Source organism: Panthera tigris, chromosome D1 (assembly GCF_018350195.1).
Source record: "Panthera tigris isolate Pti1 chromosome D1, P.tigris_Pti1_mat1.1, whole genome shotgun sequence".
Taxonomy (NCBI): domain Eukaryota; kingdom Metazoa; phylum Chordata; class Mammalia; order Carnivora; family Felidae; genus Panthera; species Panthera tigris.
The window spans coordinates 22,580,864-22,599,684 of NC_056669.1; the positions used below are offsets into that span (position 1 = coordinate 22,580,864).

The 18,821-nt window shown below is 47.9% G+C and overlaps 1 protein-coding gene across 1 annotated transcript; it reads left to right on the top strand.

Annotated features, from left to right (window-relative positions):
* The first annotated feature begins 9,033 nt into the window (after positions 1-9,033).
* Positions 9,034-10,883, top strand: LOC122231201. Its single transcript, XM_042958577.1, has 2 exons — positions 9,034-9,962; positions 10,189-10,883. The coding sequence occupies exon 1, from the start codon at positions 9,083-9,085 to the stop codon at positions 9,917-9,919; it is 837 nt and encodes a 278-aa protein (XP_042814511.1). The 5' UTR covers positions 9,034-9,082; the 3' UTR covers positions 9,920-9,962; positions 10,189-10,883.
* The last annotated feature ends 7,938 nt before the right edge of the window (positions 10,884-18,821 follow it).

The following is an 18,821-nucleotide window of genomic DNA, read 5'->3' on the forward strand; positions in this document are numbered from 1 at the left end:
CCCCCCAGGCTCACAGCGTCGGGATTGCAAGTGAAGCTGGTAGACAGCAGGCTTTTCATCCGGGTCCCACACACACATCATTTCTCCCGAAGACCAGCCAGCAGTGCTCCCGGGAGCTCCCGCCAGGCCTGGGTCTCTGCCCCGCCTGGGGCTCTGCCCGGCCCCTCTCCTCTCACTGGGGCATGGACACAAGCAGGCCAAAGCTCCCCTAGGACCTCTTTTCCTTTTGGAGAACATCAACTCAAGGACAAAACCATTTTGTGGCAGGATACCTGGCTGACCTCCTAAACTCTTTTGTCTTTCCTCTCTCCCCTTCCCCCATAGCTTCCACTTTCTTCTAAGAAGCTTCCAGTCCCTTTTATTCGTGGCCCCAGGGAGGATTTTTTGGCAAGCACAAACAGAAGTAGTTGGAGAACAACCTTCACTACTTGCTGGTTTCTCTGGAAGCCTGAAGCCCTTGGCAGGATTGCCCAGATGGAGGGGAGAGGCTGGATGCCTGGGGGTTTCTGGGAGATGGGGTCGTTTCTCCCACCTTGATTCTGGCAGCACCTGCAGGAGCGGGTGACCTCACAGGGGGAAGGCTGGCATTTCATGCACGGAGGTGGCCCCTGATCCCCATGGATTTCAGATTCGGCCGGAACCAGTGAGGCCCTGGCATGAAACCAAATGGACCAGGTGCTTCAGCATGGGCATTTCTGCTGTCAGTTCAGGCAAAAATTCATGAGCGGCACTGATGTGTCTCTTCTCCAGACACTCCCCCCCGAAGGAAATGAGAGGTGGGGGGAAGCCCCCAAATAACAGAGTCGCAATTATTTACCACCCGGGTAGGTGGTGGTTGGGCATCAGAACAGAGATGACTTTAAGAGAATGAGAAGTGAGGCCATTTTTGGACCTCAGAGTCCAGTGCTAATGAATCCATTCTTTCTACCCTTACGTTTCCTGCCCTGGTAAGATTTCAGAGGGCCCACAAAAAATCACGTAAAGGAAAACCAGAGTCAATTTCTGAGAAGTAACAGAATGGCTTCATGTGCTCTGGGAGGCTCCTCCTCACAGGGCCTCCTGAGGCCAGAGGGGTGGAGAGTCCGGGGGACAAAGAGCAGGAAGGGGACATGAATTTCCCCTTGGCTGAATCTGCCACTGCTGTGTCGGGGGGGGGGGGGGGGGACCTGAGGAGACTTCTGGGGAAGTCTCCACTCTAGCCACGATCAGGGTGTTGGCTCAGGCTGTGGGGTGTGTGTATGTGGGTGGGGTGGGGGAGGCCAAACCCCAGGTGTGTCTGAGGGATTCGCCACTTGGGGCGCTTCCAATGTTTATGTGACAAGTGAGCCGCACCCGGGACAAGAGCATTTTTGATAGGATCTGAAACTGTGGCCGGACAGAGCCTGTCAGGGCGCATATTCTCAGAGGCTGCGCTGCCCTGAGCTTCACGTGGCCACAGAGGGCAGGGCGTTCAGGACACGGCGCCAGCGTTGTCCCCCCGTCTCTCCCTAAGTCCCCAGGAGCATTTGCGACTGGCTGTTCCCTCCTTCTTGAAAACCCCTTCTGGGTATTGTACCCTCCCCCTCCTCTCCTACCTATCTGTGCCTTCCATCTCCCCCGGCCCAGAAAAGTGACAAAGTCAAAAATAATGTAGAGGTATTGTCTCTCTCTCTCTCTCTCTCTCTCTCTCTCTTTTAAATGTTTATTTGTTTTGAGAGACAGAGAGAGACAGAGTGTGAGCAGGGAAGGGGCAGAGAGAGAGGGAGACACAGAATCTGAAGCAGGCTCCAGGCTCTGAGCTGTGAATATGTTGCATCCACACGACTCCTGAAACAGAATGCTACGGGCACCAGTGACAGTCACAACAAGGTTTATTACATTGAGAGGCAAGGCCGACCGATCGATCGGGACCAACACTCTTGATAAGAGTGCGGCCCCGAACAGCCGGGGGACAGAGTTTTTATAACCGATCACATCGTTTTATCATCACCTGGGAACAGAACAAAGAAACAGGTTCCAGATGAGTTAGAAACAGTTGCCTAATGAGGTGTTTACTTTAGGCTTTCTGCCTCTAAGTTGCAACCAGTGGATCTCCTTGACCCTACCTCTGATGCTCTTTTCTTTGAACTTTTGTTGCCTTAATTGGTGAAGCCTAATTTACAAGGGTATGAGGCGTAGTTTACCAGAGCAAAGAAAGGCTGTTATCTCTTAACCTTCAGTGTCAACACAAAGCTGTTATTTTTCAAGCTAAGCATTAGCTCTACACTACAATTTAACCCTTACAAGCACAGAGCCCGACGTGGGGCTTGAACTCGGGCCTTGAGATCATGACCTGAGCTGAAGTCAGATGCTCAACTGACTGAGCCTCCCAGACACCCCTGTATGAGGAATTCCCACACATGCGCAAGTCAACCCATAGGGCAACACCAACATCCATTCAGCATTCCAGAACAAAAAAAAAAAAAATGGGAAGGATTTATCAAAGAAAAAATTTTTCTCGTTTTCCTCAAGGGAGACATAAATCTTTAGTAGAAAGGGTCTAGCGAGCGTCAAGGAGGAAAATCAGCAGAAGACCCCACCACACCCACCTTTGTGAGACTCCAGCACCTATGACAGTATAAGGAAGGTACTAGGCCCTTCTAGAAAGAAGCATAAATGGCAGAAAGAAATGGAACTGACGTTGTCTCTGTTAGGAGTAGTGCTGGACGCCAGAGACAACGGTGCCACATGCCTCCAGTTCTCAGGGGTCTTCCTGGGCTTCAGATGACAGAGGAAAGATGTTTCTGCCTTTATTCAAACACACAATTTTTTTAAAGATAGCTTAAATAAACAGAAATACAGAGGAGACTTTCAGCACCGTTAGTATGCTCAGAGATGATCATAGAAATTTATTATTTAATAGAAATTTGGAAGATTGTATTTTAGCAAAGTCTATCAGATAAAGAAATGAACGGAAAAAAAGGAGGAAAGAAAAGAACGAAAGAGAAGGAAGGAAGGACAGAAGGAAGGAAGGAAGGAAGGAAGGGAGGGAGGGAGGGAGGGAGGGGGGGGGAGGGAAGAAGGAAGGAAAGAAGGAAGGAAGGAAGGAAGGAAGGAAGGAAGGAAGGAAGGGAGGGAGGGAGGAAGGAAGGGAAGAAGGAAGGAAGGAAGGAAGGAAGGGAGGGAGGGAGGAAGGAAGGTCACAGCAGCCTCCTGTCTGGTCTCCCTGCCTCCATCCCTGCCTCCCCCTCACCCTCCTCACCCCTGCCACAGTTTGTCCTGCACATCTGTAGGCAGAGTGCTCCTGATACATCACGAGCACATATTTTCTTCTGGTAATTTTTTTTCAGAGTTTGTAGCTTGTTTACTAACAGTGTCGATGTAAAAACAAGGTCTCCTTAGTGTCCCTGTAAAAGCAAGCTGCTGTTTGGGAATTAACGTTTTAGTCCTGCATCTTGTTTGAATTGACCGAGACAGTTAATGACTGACCATCATTTAATTTAACTTAGAAACACCTAAGGCTTAAGATTACCAAAAAGATTTGGAGAAACTTTTTTTTTTAAGTAACCTTCCCACAACTAGGTGCATCATTATTGCACTATCTGGCAACATACAAAATGGCCATATCCCTTCAAGTCCAGAAGAGGTCATAGAAGCGGACTGAGAAAGGGGAAACTGGGTGGAAGAAAGAACGGGACTATAGTAGGCACGGACATCTAAGTGTGAATTCACGCACTGCTGCTTAGTAGCACGATAAAATCTTGTTAGTAAATTCACTTCTCTGGTCAGGTTCCTCACCTTTAGAATGCTGAAGCCAATGTCCGTCTTGGAGCTGAGTACCCCATGACATGACATGGGTTGACATTCAAATAGCCAGCATGATGCCCGGCCACACACAGCAGGTGGCCTTTGTGCATTCGCTTCATTAATTACATATTCTAAGCTTCAGGATCGTGTTTGGCACAGAGCGGGCACTCAGAAATGCTCTCTCAGACTTGGAGAAAGTTTTTAAAAGTTCACCGAAGAACTTTTCATGCTATTTCTACCTACCTAGTTTACTGGTTCTTAATTTTTATGTTTACGACAACTTCGCGAGACATCAGACACAGTGAGCCATCATCCCAGCTGTCTTTCTGGCTGACACATTTTGTGAGAAGAACATGAGCCTATTTGACCAGGTAGAACAGAAGTGGTGTATCTGCAGGATACTTCATGCTGGAAAGTCTGAAGACAAGTCTGCCTCTTTTAATGAAACCAAAGTGAAACTTGCTTTTATTTGCCAAAGATTATCCCAGAGCATATGACCCTGAGAAGTAATGGGGTTAGCTCCTACAACTGTTTTGAGAAGTTCTATGAATACTTACTTTAGGGGTGTGCTTGGTTTTCTTTACATCAATTACATAGAGTTCTTTTACAATGAATTTTGGCCATACGATCCGGAGGTAGAAAACACCGCACATACACACCGCGCGTGTATAGACCATACCGACAGAGGAAACAGAGACCTTCCAGACTCCATACACTTAGGATTTCCCAGTAGCCCACATTCCAAATGGAGTTCCCACTTCTGGTTTAATTACCACCCTGAAGTTTGTCTACCATTTACATCTCAGAGGCCCAGGCAAGAATGCAAGTTACAAGCCCTTTAGGGGAAATAGGGGAGGTTTGGGGATGGGTAAAAAGGCACAGGTGAACTTTGGCTTACCTCTAGAGCTGCATTCTAGTGTTGCAAAGATTTGCAAGATGAGGACAGTTACTCCCAATTCCTCAAGGCATTGGGTTGCCACTTAAAAGGTTATTCTCGGTTGAGCCACCTTGTAAGTGCGTTATCTTTTTAAGTAAATACATTCAGGAAGGTTGCAGAGGTTTTTGAGGTTTTTGTGTCCCTCTGGGTACATAGTTCCATTGTAGTTTCAGGGAGGAGGCATCAAAAACATTTTTTTAATTCTTTGACGCTGCGCAATCTGGCCAATTTCTGATCACAGAGCTACTCTGTAGTTTATAGGCAGGACAAAGAGGAAGTGTTGCGGGCAGTGTTCAACAACCACCATCTGTGTATTTCACTGGTGTTTTGCAAAAACTCTTTCATGGAAGCTATTTTGGAATTTGCAGCGAGGCCTTTTGGGGGCTTTTGAATGCCAATGAAAATAGGTATTGTTATGCCCAGAATTCGTGATCCCCAAAGACCACTAGGGAGCCCAGTCTGATGCAAAAGCAAAAGAGCCTTTATTCGAGCTAGCTCGAGCTCAATCACCTAACTGCACCGACACAGAGGCGGGATGCCAGGGAGAGAGAGCGAGTTTCAAAAGGACAAAGGTTTTACTGGGGCCTAGGGGCAGTTGGTGAGGTAATGGCTATGGCCTCAGCCGATTGGCTGGGGAAGGGTCGTGGCCTCGGCCCATTGGCTGGGGAAGGGTCCCAGTCCTGTTAGGCAGGTGAGGGGGGGGGTTACTCAAGGGGAGGAGGTGTGGTCAAGGTGAAGGACACAGAACAAGATGGAGTAGGCCGGCGTAGGCCCGCCCTTTCAGTATCCCATCCTGTGTGTTTAATTTTGAATCCCCGTCTTTCAAGTGCTCCTCTTACATTTTTTTATCTAATTTAAAGTTCCTCCTTATGGCCGTTGCCATTATCCTGAAGGCCAGCGGCAGTTCGGCAGGACGCTGAGCCACAAATTCAGCTCAACCCACATTTCTCTCTGGTTATATCTTTTCCTCAATGGGTGGGGAGCACCGTTTGGGGGACCCTTACTGGGATGCCTCCCAAAACGAGTTCTCAGGCCACAGTACATGGCGTCATTTTGGTAGATATTTATAGCTTCCAGGACTTACAGTTTGGAGACATAAATTAAGCACGTGTGCCCGGAGAAGGCACATGTGAGTCTTTAGAGTTAAGCATCCACTTAGGGAACCTCTGGGTTTCTTGGATCCCAGCTCATCACCTACAAGGCCTGTGCCGCGGGGTGGGTCGTGCAGTGTGTTTTACATGCACCTCCCTGCACGGACGTCCTCTAGACGTCGGGGTGGGGCGGTGCCCTCCTGCCAATCTGACTGGTGCCACGACCAGCTCATCCGAACCCAGGAGTCTTTGGGTTTGGTGTCAAGGGGTCTGAAGCTCTAAGTGTTCACCCAAAGCCCACCAATTTTCGTGGCTCTTTGGCCTCCAAGAGCCCCATTAGTGGGAGCCTTTATCTCCACCAACGCGGACAGACAGGTGCACCTGCATCTATGGGCAGTAACAGAGAACGCACTGGGTCGTGGCTGGGAGACGGCCCGTGTGCACCACCCCCAATTCCCATGGCCTGGACTGGGGAAAGGACCAAACTAGCAGACGGGCCCCGTCCACGTGGTCCGGGTACCGCTCCCCGCCACTGACAGTTCCCCTGGGGTCTTGGGACAGGCTTAAGGGCTGGGGGTTTTCCACCAAAAACCTGGCAAACGTGGTCTGAAAGGGTAGGGGCTCAGCTCAGGGCAGATCCTCCTGCCAGCTCAGGCGGGCTCCAGGCACAATGGATCCTGAAAATGTACATGAAAACTAATGTGAAAAGTAGCTTCGCGTTATAACCAGGTGTCTATTCCTACATAACTGGAAATACCAAGTTCTTAATTCCATCCCTTGGACACCATGTAGTCGCTATACTACTTTCAGTGTCTCAAGCCCATTCCTTCTGTGCAATTATCTGCACAAGTGCTCATGAAGCCCCTGGACGAGGTCCCATGAGCCTCCAATGGAAGCCACAGGTGCCACTTGTGCCCAAGTCGCCGCTTTTCACTTTCAAATCAGGCGCTAAGTTACAGAAACTGTATTTCTTATCTGGTACCACCATTTGTGGTTTCCATTTTCCGCTTAGTTTTGCAGTCAAGAGAAGCAAAATGCACACTTTCCAAATACTGACTCTGAGATCACTGCTGAGACCAGGCTCCCAAAACAGGGCAGGAGGAGCCGGTCGGTGGCGCCCCCTTGTGACGACTCGGAACACGCACACGTCAGTGTCTGCACCAAAGTCTGGCCCAGCCCCTGAGGGCAGGTCAGAGAGTCCGCGCTTAATGTTGAAAGTACAGATGGATGGGGAGTACAGATAGGGACGGACAGGGCTGCCTGTGTGTCAGCTTAGAGCCTGGCTTCAGCAGCAGTGGCCTGAGAAGCTTAAGAAAAATTCGGTCAGAACTGGGCTCTGAGCTCGTCCCGCGGTGACAAAGATCAGACCCTGTCCTGTCCGCCCTCACACACATTGCACCTCAGGTTCGCAGACAGCCTTCCGAGTAGGCTTCCGTCTCCTGATAAAACGCCTTTGGGGGAGACCTGAGACGCTGGCAGAGGCGTGTGTTACAGATTAATCACATGAACACAATCATGTAACAGACACAAACAGTATCACTGAAAACACTGACTTTGAAAACCCTGTCTTTAGAGGGATTGAGATCCCTGCTGAAGAGGAAGAAGAAAAGGCACCTTCAATCGTATCCATTCCTAAAAGCTGAGACCTTAGTTTTGGTAGGGAGATGGCTGAGTGGGTAAATGTGGGAGGTCGGACCAGGGTGAGCCAGAGGGGAAGGGAAGGAAACTGTTTCTCCTCGTCCTAGGAGCCAGCCTCTGGCCGGGTTGTGGTTACAGGGCTCAAGAGCACAGAGGGGGAAGGGAGGAGGCGAGAGGAGTGCCGAGGGAGCCGAGCACCTTGCTGTGTACAACTCCTCTGTTAAATCCTAGACCCTCAAAGCCCCTGTGTGCACAAATGCCCTCTACTACGTTGAAGGTCAGGGGGTGAAACTCAGAAAAGGGTCTACTTTCCTGGTGGGGGTGGGGAGGGCTCAGGCACGAGGGAAGCCGTGGGAGGTGAGGTGTTGTGAGGTCACGAGACCAGGGAAAGGCAGACCTTGGAACCCACAGTGACCACGAGAGACAGTCACGTGCATCTCCCCCCCACACGTGTGGACACAGAATTTCCGCATGGCCTGGAGGCCTCCTGGTGAGGAGAGAGCAGGCCGGGGCCAGAGGTGCTCCGATGAGCCCCTGTTTCCCAGTGGGCTCAAAGTGCAGAGACAGAATTCCATGGACACTGATCCCAGCCAGCAGCACCTGCTGGGGGACAGAGTCACTGAAACAGGGGTTTCCTTGCACCTACAGAGCCAGGGCCTGGAGAGGAAGGTTTTGAGTAGACCATACCTCTCTAGGGAGAGCTGGCAGGACTGGTGGGTGTCTGCGGGAGAGGAGGAAGGAGGCCCGGCAGGCGCCCTGGAAATCCACGTGAGTTGTGCCTTCGAGTCACAATGTGCACTCTGCACGCACAGGAAGGAGGAAAGTCTCTGAACCACGATGGGATCCGAGATGCCTGCCCAGGGCCCACAGTGGCTGGACAAGGGCCAGGCTGAATGTGTGCCTGCACTTCTAGAGGCTGCCTGCAGGGGGCAGTCCTGCTCACTATGATCTGATTGTCGGAGGAGGTAAGACCCCTCCACCTGCCCCACCTGAATCCACAGGTCACTGAGGTCCATGTGTGAGGACAGAGAGTGGCCAGGGAAGACGGTCACCTATGCCATCAGGATGCAGCACAGACACAATCATCTCAGCTCACACTGGAGGAGCCTGAGACGCTGACCCTCAAGGGACATGCAGGCACAGACACCTCCTGAGGGCTCCCTAGGTGAGACCTCAGGACAGGCCTCCGGATGACCGGTGTGAGTCAGGCAGCCACAATCAGGAGAGTGGTGGCCCAACAGCCATCTTCTGTGTTGTCTCACCTCTCTCTGTTTTTGCTTCTGTTGTGTTTTGAAGAAGCAGAAATCATTTGAAAGATTTTTGTCTCATTGCACTTTACTTATTTATATATTTGCTTGTTTAGACTTGCTAAGCTCAAGAGTTGGCATGGGCATGGGGAGTGGTAAAAACACTCCCCATGACATCACCACCTGGTGGCCATGACTGGTGAGGAGCACCTCGGGTGGCAGCCACTGTTTCATATGAACTCCCTAAGGAGGCACGGGGGTGGGGGTGGGGGGTTTCATGCCCGTGTTACCCTGGAGGCAGAGAGGTTGTGGAATTTGCCCAAGGTCACACAGCTAATGCATGGCAGCCCCGGGATTAGACCTGGGCACTTTCCCTCCAGAACCCTCCAGAACCCCAGCCCCTAATGGCACCCCCATCCTGCTTCCCTCATGCATCTTTCAGCAGGAGATTGAGAGCCAGGCCTGAGAAGGGGCCGGGAGCTCCACGTGCTTGCTGGGTAATAGGTGAAGGGCAAGGAACTTACAATCCTTTGAGAGCCCCCGACGGAGTGAGAACTGGGCCCTCCCCGGGGAAAGGGAAAGCGGGGAGCAAGCCGCGGGTCCACCTGGTTCCCGGTGCCGAGCCAGCAGGGATCTTATTTTCACTGCACACTGGTCACATGATTGTTCATGGTCTGTTTAGTGCAGAAGTCCGGTTTCTGAATTTCTGCGAATGTTTCTGGAAGGGGAGGGAAGGGGCCAGCTGGTTCAGTCCTCTCTGTGACATCACCTTGGTAGGGCAGGTGCAGGTGTTTGCCAACCACCTGGAAGCAGGGCAGTGCTGGGGACCCCGTGTTGGCACCCTCCAGGAGTTAATGGAGGTGACAACAAGCGATGTCTCTGACAAGCAGTGTGACTCGGGCCAGGGAGTTGGTGTTTTGAACGCACAAGTCTGCTGGCAAAGCAGACACACAACCCTCTCCTATGCCACGATCTGCTGGGAGGAGTCCTGCTGGGCGCGGACGTGCTGCACCTTGACCAGCACGCATCCCTCTTCCGACCTGGTGATGTCTTCTCCGTCTCTCCAGCAGGGAAGTGAACCATTAAGCTGCTCTCTGCCTTGTGACCCGTGCTCCTCAGTGTCAGTGACATCACTGTTCTCCGGGTGGAAGAGGGCTGGGGGCAGAGGCTCTGGTTTTGAAGACGGTCAGGAGCACAGACAGCGGGACCGCCTGGTTCGGACAGCACAGGGTCTCCCCTGACTCGCCGGGAAACAGGGCAACAGCCCCTCCTGAGCCCGTCCAGGTCCTGCATTCATGATGCCCTTTCTTTCCCTCAGCCTGATCTCCTCCTCTCCTACCTCTGATGGGACTTAAACCCTGGGCTTCCTTTTCTCCCCCACTTCTCCCATCTTTCTCTGTCTTTATTTCCTCGTTTCCTTCTTTCCTTAGTTCCTTCTGCCCTCCCTTCCTTCCTTTTTCATTGGGATATTATTAATGCACCATATGGTTCACTCTTTCACTGTGTACAGATCCGTGGGTTCCTGTGTGCTCTCTCAGCCGGGCAACCACGGCCACTACCTAACCCAGGACATTTTCATCACCACAGACATCCTGTGTCCATTAGCTGTCACTGCCCTTAACCACCTACCCCCAGGCCTTGGCCGCCACTAATCCACTTTCCTTTTCTATGGATCTGCCTCCTCTGGACATTTCAGTAAATGACATCAGGCAATGTTGTCGCCTTGAATCTGGCTTCTTTCACTTAGGAAGCTCTTTCCAAGGTTCGTTCGTGTGGTCGCGTGTATCAGGACCTCATTTCCTCGCACTGCCGATTAGTATCCACTGTAGGGATATGCACACTCTGCTCAGTCATGCCTCAGTTGACCCCCATCTTGTTTTTTCCTACTCTTTGGCTTTTATGCATTGTGCTGCCATCAACACCTGTGTGCGGGAGTTTGCACAGGCTTGTTTTCAGCTCTCTCAGGTATGTGCCTGGGACCCGAATTGCGCGGTCACGTGGTACTTCATTGTTGAACTTGTGGCCGCACCATTTTATCTTCCCACCAACCATGAACGAGGGTTCCAATTTCTCTGTCTTCTCACCAACATATGTAATTGCCCATCTGTTTATTTTAGTCCCTGTGGCACGCGTAAACTTGCTATCTCGTTGTGTTATTGACTCGAATCCCCGATGACTAACGTTGCTCAGCATCTTTTATTTGGACTTTTATGCATTTATGTGTCTTCTTTGGAGAAGCGCCCGTTCAAAAGTGTTTTGCCTGATTTTGAAGTGGATTTTTTTTATTGTTCAGAAGTAAGTATTCTTTACATGTTTATTATAGTAAGTAATGAAAATATTTTATAGTATATATATGTATATGTATACACACTCTGGATGCTACGTTCTTCTCAGGTGTATAATTGGCAAACATTTTCTCTCATCTTTGGCTTACACCTTCTTGAGAATGTCTTGAAAGCAAACAGTCTTTAATTTTGATGAAGTCCAATTTACCAATTTTTTTTTCGTGCTGTTGCTGTCAAGCTGCTGGGTGGGGTTTGTACAGGTGGGGAGGGGGTTCACCGGGAGCCCAGGGATGGTTCTTTCTGTCGCTACAACAACCCTAACCAAGTGCTGTTGAGCCCTCAGCCTCTCAAGTCTGGGTAGATCTTTTGGGGGCAGATTCTTATCCTCGAGGGACATGCTAATTCATCTAGACACATAAAGAGAACAAAAGCTTTGGAGACCTGGACAGCACGCCATAGGTACTGGTTGTGCTCATAGGCAGGATAGGGGTCTGGCAGGGCTGAAGGTGGTCAGGGAGCGTGTCTGCTGAGCCCTGAATTCTCAAAGCACAGGGTGAGTGAGGGTACTAATACTTATTACTAACTACTCACACACACCAACTGCTGGGCACTGTGGCAGGCTCTTCACATGCTTGATCATGGCCAATCCCCCCACCTCTGAGGCAAAAAAGAATTGACGGCCAGAGGTTAAATATCCTTCCTGAGATCCAAGATGTGGCAATGTGGTACTGAGCCTGAGTTCAAGAACTTTCTAGTATGTCACAGTGTCCTTAATATCTCTAGAGCCTGGGAAAAGTAGCAAAAAGCCAGCACAGTGGGGTGGTGGTGGTGCAGAATTAGTCTTCCCTCTTTGGTTACCTTATGTTGAGGTGTTCCTTCTCTGCACTACACTTTGGCTGTTCCTCCATGTTGGAAAGTCAAAGGCCAGGGTGTTGCATGTAGGTCTGAGGCAAATCCTTCCATCAATGTTTCTACTTTCCGCCTAACACATGGCTTATCTGCTTCTAGTGCTTCCTTTTCTTGTTCCTCTTCTCTTTGTCAATCTACTCTGAGTTAGTACCAGGTAAGGCACAGGAAGGGAAAGAAGAATGGTTGGGACTGAAAACTTTGTCCGCCATTGTGGCACCCACACCAATGACAGCTGAGGACCATCAGAGGCTTAATCCATAACCTCTGCCACACCGTCTAATACATTGTGGGGAATAAGGGTAGGAATTCCCTGAGCCTTGCACCAGGGTGGGTTAACAAGGCATAAAGAATTAGAAAGCCATAGGTTGAACACACCCAGGTTTGGGTAAACAAGATTAGGTAAATAAGATTAGGTAAACAGGGCAAAGGCCTCCAGTATAGGACAAAAGTATAGGACAACAGCAGAAAGCTGCTTCACAGGAAGGAAGCACCAAATTGGGTCCAAATTAGGTAAACAGGTATAAATAGGGCTATAGACTGCTGAGGGGGCTGGGGAGGAGTGATGTTGCCCAGAGGGTAGCTAATTAGTAAAAGAAAGATGCCTTGTTGACCCTGAGGTAGAATGCTCAGTCTTACTTGTCCCCTAGGCCAGTTTAGGTAAACAGAGGTGGGGACTGTTTGCTGTAAACAACCTTCCACCCAGCACCAGAATCTTGTTTTGTATTGACCCAAATCCCTAACACCTCATATCTCCAAAACCCCCTTTTCCCCATGCCCCTGAATTAATGTTCACGGTTTCATTGTCTCTCTGTGCACGCCCATCACCCATCACGCTTGTAAGCCTTCTGATCCTAATAAAAACAGAGCAAGGACCCTTATTCGGGGCTCTTACCTCCTCCCGGACATTAATCTCTCTTGCATTTTTTTGTTATTTAAAAATTTTTCTTAAATTAATTAATTAATTTTTAAAGATTCAAGTATAATTAACATACAGTGTTAAATTAGTTTCAGGTGTACAATATAATGATTCAACAATTTTATATAGTACTCGCTGCCCATCAGTGTAGTTTTTCTTTTTCTCTTCAAGATTTTTATTTTTAAGTAATCTGTATACCCAACATGGGGCTTGAACTTACAACCCTGAGACCAAGAGTTGCATACTCTACCAACTGAGCCAGCTAGGTGCCCCTGTAGGTTTTCTTTCTTTTCTTTCTTTTTTTAAAAAATTAATTAATTTTTAAATTTACATCCAAGTTAGCATATAGTGCAACAATGATTTCAGGAGTAGATTCCTTAATGCCCCTTACCCATTTAGCCCATTCCCCTTCCCAGAACCCCTCCAGTAACTCTCAGTTTGTTCTCCATATTTAAGAGTCTCTTATGATTTGTCCCCTCCTTGTTTTTATACTATTCTTGCTTCCCTTCCCATATGTTCATCTGTTTTGTATCTTAAAGTCCTCATATGAGTGAAGTCATATGATTTTTGTTTTTCTCTGACTAATTTCGCTTAGCATGATACCCTCTAGTTCCATCCACGTAGTTGCAAATGGCAAGATTTCATTCTTTTTGATTGCCGTCCTCTCTCGATTTTTAATCCGGTGTCCTGCTCTTTTGCTGGACAAGAGAGAACTCCAGACCCAGAGTTCATGACACTACACATTGTCTTCCACACTCGTTTCTCTTTTTGGGAGAAATCCAACTCAGCTCAGCCCTTCAATCAATTGCTTTGTACCCATTCCAGATTCTTCCTTTCCTAAAAATCACACTGAAAACCCTGGTATTTAGGACGGAGAGAAACATCAGCAGGTAAAATGTGCTTAGTATGAGGAGGAAGAGGAAGTAGGGGGTTTAGAAGCAGCCTGAGAGTCAGTGACAGAAACGGGTTTCTGTTATTTGATGGCTCAAGCCAAGCACACAGGAGGATCCTCATCTGTTCATTGGCCCACGTCTAACCTCTCCCTCCACTGAGGTCTAGTGAGAACGTGTGGAGCAAGCACCTTTCCTAGTGGTGGCAGATGAGGGGAAGGCTCCCTGAGTTTAACCAGTGGAGCGCTGCACAAAATAGATCCAGATATTAGGGGGGGCACCTGGATGGCTCAGTCAGTTAAGTGTCTGACTCTTGATTTTGGCTCAGGTCATGATCTCATACTTAATGAGATTGAGCCCCGTGTCAGGCTCTGTGCTTGGGATCCTCTCTCTCTCTCTCCCTCTCTCTCTCTCTCTCTCTCTCTCTCAAAATAAATAAATAAACTTAAAAAAAAGAAAAAAAGAATAGCATCCCGAGATGCTAAAAATAAAAAAAGATCCAGATATTAGGGCGAGGCTTGATCTTCTTACTCAATTTTTGAAAACGTTGGATGGAGGTTGATGGCAAACCCATGTACAGCCCCAGGTATTGAAGACTAATGTGATTCGCAGAAATGACAAGGTAGATTTTGAATGAGTGGGTAAGACAAAGTGATATACCTAGGGAGATGAGTAGCTAGCTGGCTCTATCTTTCGGTTCTAAATGGTAATCTGGTATTGATCGGGCCCATGCTCTGGAGATACTGGTCTGGTGTGAAGCTGAATCCCGGCTAACGTGAAGAGGAGGATACAGACAAAAGGGTGTCTATCTCCCCCTCTCACATTTTACTCTTAGCACCAAGGAGAAATCAGGCCATGCCTTTAACACTTTGCTTAGAAATCTGCTCAGCTAAAATCCAGGGCCATCGCTCAAAACACTAAAACACAAGTCAGTCAAATTCTTTACCATTTTATAGTAAGGATTACCTTTCCTCCAGTTTCCAATAACACGTTCCTCGTTTCCATCTGAGGCTTCCTCGGAATCACCTTCAACATCCATATTTCTACCAATGGTCTTTTCAAGACAATCTAAACTTCTTCTTTTTTAAAAAATGTTTATTTTTGAAGGCGAGAGAGAGACAGAGAGCGAGTGAGGGAGGAGCAGAGAGAGAGGGAGACACAGAACCCAAAGCAGGCTCCAGGCTCTGAGTTGTCAGTACAGAGCCCGACGTGGGGCTCGAACTCACAAACCGTGAGATCGTGACCTGAGCTGAAGTCAGACGCTCAACCGACTGCGCCACCCAGGCGCCCCGACAATCTCAACTTCTAACATGCACCTCAGAACTCCTCCAGCCACCACCCATTGCTTGGTTCAAAAGCTGATTCCACACTTTGAGATATTTGTCACAATAGCACTGGACCCTCAGTTACCGAAATCTGTATTGGTCTGCTGGAACCAAATGCCACAAACTGGGTGGCCTAAGCCACAGGAATTTTTTTTCACAGATCTGGAGACTAGAAGTCCCAAATCAAGATGGCGGTGAGTCTGGTGTCTTCTGAGGCCTCTCTCCGTGACTTGTGGATGGTTGTCCTTTCGCTGTGTCCTCACACGGTCTTTACTCTGTATGGGCACTCCCGGAGTCTCCTTGTGTCCAAATTTCCTCTCTTTATAAGGACACCCGTCAGTGTGGATTAGGTCTTACTTCTAACTTAATCACCTCTTTCACGGCTGTATCACCAAATACATGCTGAGGTATTAGGAATTAGGGTTTCAATGTATGAACTTTGTGGGGGGGGGGGAGGCACCATTCAGTCTATAGCCATACCATTTGTATAAAAAAGTGGAATATGTAAGCCTATCTGTTAGTAAATACACAGACTACTTTTTGAAGGATACACAGAAAACTTGAAATATTGATGCCCCCCAAATCTATGTATGTTGTTGCAAATGGCAGGGTTACTCTCTTTCTCTTGGCTGTATACTATTCCCTTGTGCTTTCCGTTTTTAATCCGTTGAATGATTCTTGTTTCCATATCTTGGCTGTTGTGCATAGTGCTGCAGTGAACACAGGAGTACAGATCTCTCTTTGTGCTCCTATTTTCATTTCCTTTGGTATATATCCAGAGGTGGGATTGCTGGATCATATGGTAGTTCTATTTTTAATTTTTTGAAGGACCTCCGTACTGCTTTCCATATTGGCAGAAATCATTTTGCTTTTTATTTTATTTTTTATTTTTTTTTTATTTTAGAGAGGAAGAGAGAGACAGCGTGAGCAGGAGAGGGAGCAAAGGGAGAGAGAGAGAATCCCAAGCAGACTCCACACTCATCACAGACCCTGACGCGAGGCTCAATCTCACGACCCTGGGATCAGGACCTGAGCCAAAGTCAAGTGGCAGTCACCCAACCAACTGAGCCACCCAGGCGTCCCTTATTCTTTTTTTCTTTGTTTGCCTCTAATTGGGTTATTTCAAAATTCTTACTCTTTAACTTCTTCTGTTTTCTGTTTGCTCCACTCACTGCAAGTGCTCTCTGTGACCTGTCTTATTTTATTCATGTATTCTTTGGCTCCAGGATGTTTGATTTTTTTTTTTAAAATGTATTTCTATCTCTTTGGTAAAAAAAAAAAATCTCATTTTGATCATGTATTTTTTGACATTTCACTGAATTGTCTTTCTGAGTTTCAAACTTGTTGGGTTTCTTCAAAACAACAATTTTGAACTATTTTATCAGATCACAAAATTTCATGCATTTGAGCTCTGTTACTGGAGAATTATTATTTAATTTTGTGATGGTACATTTCCTTGATTTTTCCTGTTCCCGGTAGCTCTGTATTGTTACTTTCATATTTGAAGCAGCAGACATCGCCTTAAATCTTTGTTAGTGACCTTCAGATGCTGTGTCCTGCATGATGCTGTTATTATATGGATTTTTCTGTCTTTGTTTTGATACTTGTCCACCCTTCTTGCTCGCTCTTGTGCAGAATTCCTAAGCTTTTGTGTCTTCTCTGGTTCTTACAACTCGTCAGGTTGGCTGCTGGAAACTTCTCTTTTGGGTTCCACAAGGTGGCGCTATAGCTCCTGTTTGCGGTTTCTTCTTTACCCTTCGACCAAAGCCCATTTTCTAAGCGGTCTCCCCATCTCCTGGAGTGCACAGGAGTGGGTACCAGGCACTGGCAGCAGAGTGGAGGGAGGTGTGGGTTTAGCACCGGGGGAATTGGCGGGGCCCTTGGACTGAATAAAGAGATCTCCAGGTATAGTAGGCACAGAAGCTTGTGGACGGTGAGCAGACTTCCTACTGAGTGCAATCCCTTTATTGTTTTTTGAAATTCCTGACTCCTTCCCAGTATCCTCCCACCCCCCAGTCATGGAGGTCCCACCTCAGTGTTCTGGGTGCTGGTGAAGAGACACGGGTTTCTTCAGCTGGGTCCTGCACAACTGGGGTAGCCAGGCATTCACCCACTGGCCCCCTTATCCCCATGGGAAGGGATAGATCAGCCCCGTGCAGTGTCGCCTTGAGAGGGGAAGGGCGATATTGGGCAAGTTTCTCACTGTTGCCTCTGCTGCAACCAAACTCATATTTTAGTTAATTAGGTGTTTTGAATGTAGTGAGGTGCCAGAACCTCCCCCAAGGAGGGCTGAACCTCTGCGAATTCTCTCATGCTGATCTTCCCAGGTCAGCACTTTCCAGGTTTTCCCCCCTGACCATGGCAAAAGGAGTCCGTGCTGATTCCCTGGCTCTGGGGGTTCTGTAGCCTGTATTGAGGTCTGTCTGCTTATTACCAGATGCACAGGTGGATGAGACTCCTCCTGGGGCCCTTGACATATTGTAGTAGATCCCACAATGCCCACAAAGGTGCTTTTGCTTGAGAATAGATCTCTAATCACTGTTTAAAAAGTGGGATAAAAAGGAGGACGGTCTTACACACCCATGGTATTGACGTCTCTCTCTCAGCATGATTTTTAAATCATGTGCATGTATGATCTTTGTCATCTGTTTAAAACAGATAAATACAGAGGTGCCTGGGTGGTTCAGTGGGTTGAGCGTCTGACTTCAGCTCAGGTCATGATCTCATGCTTTGTGAGTTCGAGCCCCTCGTCGGGCTCTGAGCTGACAGCTGGGAGCCTGGAGTCTGATTCTGTGTCTCCCCCTCTCTCTGCCCCTCCCCCACTCACACTGTTTTTCTTTCTCTCTCAAAACTAAATAAACATTAAAAATTAAAAAAAAAAACCAAAAAACTAGAAAAAATAAATAAGTAAAAAGAAAAAAAACATATGCAGAAGTCTATTATAACATATCTTTTATCAACAAAAATTTGGCAGGTGAGAATCCTACCACTGAACCACCCATGTGCCTTTTATCAACAAAAATTTGGAAACAATCTAAATGTCCGACAACAGGGGAGATGTTAAATCAATGTTGGTATGGCTGTTTAATGAGACATTAGGCAAATGTAAACTGATTATTATTCTGTTAAAAACCCCTGTAAAACTTACATAGAAACCAGTATTTAAAAAAAAAAAAAAAGATTATTTATTTTGAGATGGGGGGAGGGGCAGAGAAAGAGGGAGAGAGAGAATCCCAAGCAAGCTCCTCATTGCTGTCAGCACAGAGCCAGATGTGGGGCTTGATCTCATGAACTCTGAGATCATGACCTGAACCTAAAGCAAGAGTTGCACATTGGGGGCGCCTAAGTGACTCAGTGGGTTATGCCTCTGACTTCAGCTTGGGTCATGATCTTACAGCTCGTGAGTTCAAGCCCCACACTGGGCTCTGTGCTGACAGCATGGAGCCTGGAGCCTGCTTCAGATTCTGTGTCTCCCTCTCTCTCTCTGCCCCTCTCCTGCTCACACTCTGTCTCTCTATCTCTCAAAAAATAAATAATAAATAAAAACTTAAAAAAAAAAAAAAAGAGTCGCACGTTTAGCCAACTCAGCCAACCAGGAATCCCAGAAATCAGTCTTTTGTATTTGTATTTAATGGGGACGAATTCGGCATTCGTCTGGTTCAAACAGAGGAAATCAGGAGAAGCAGAATTCAGAGGGGTAAAAAACTGAAAAGGTAAAGAGAAATATGGAAGTAGAAAGGTGAAGAACAGAAATGGAAATGGAAAAAGAGGCAGTGAAAAGACAAACATGAGGTTGTAGGGGACACAGGGAACAGAGG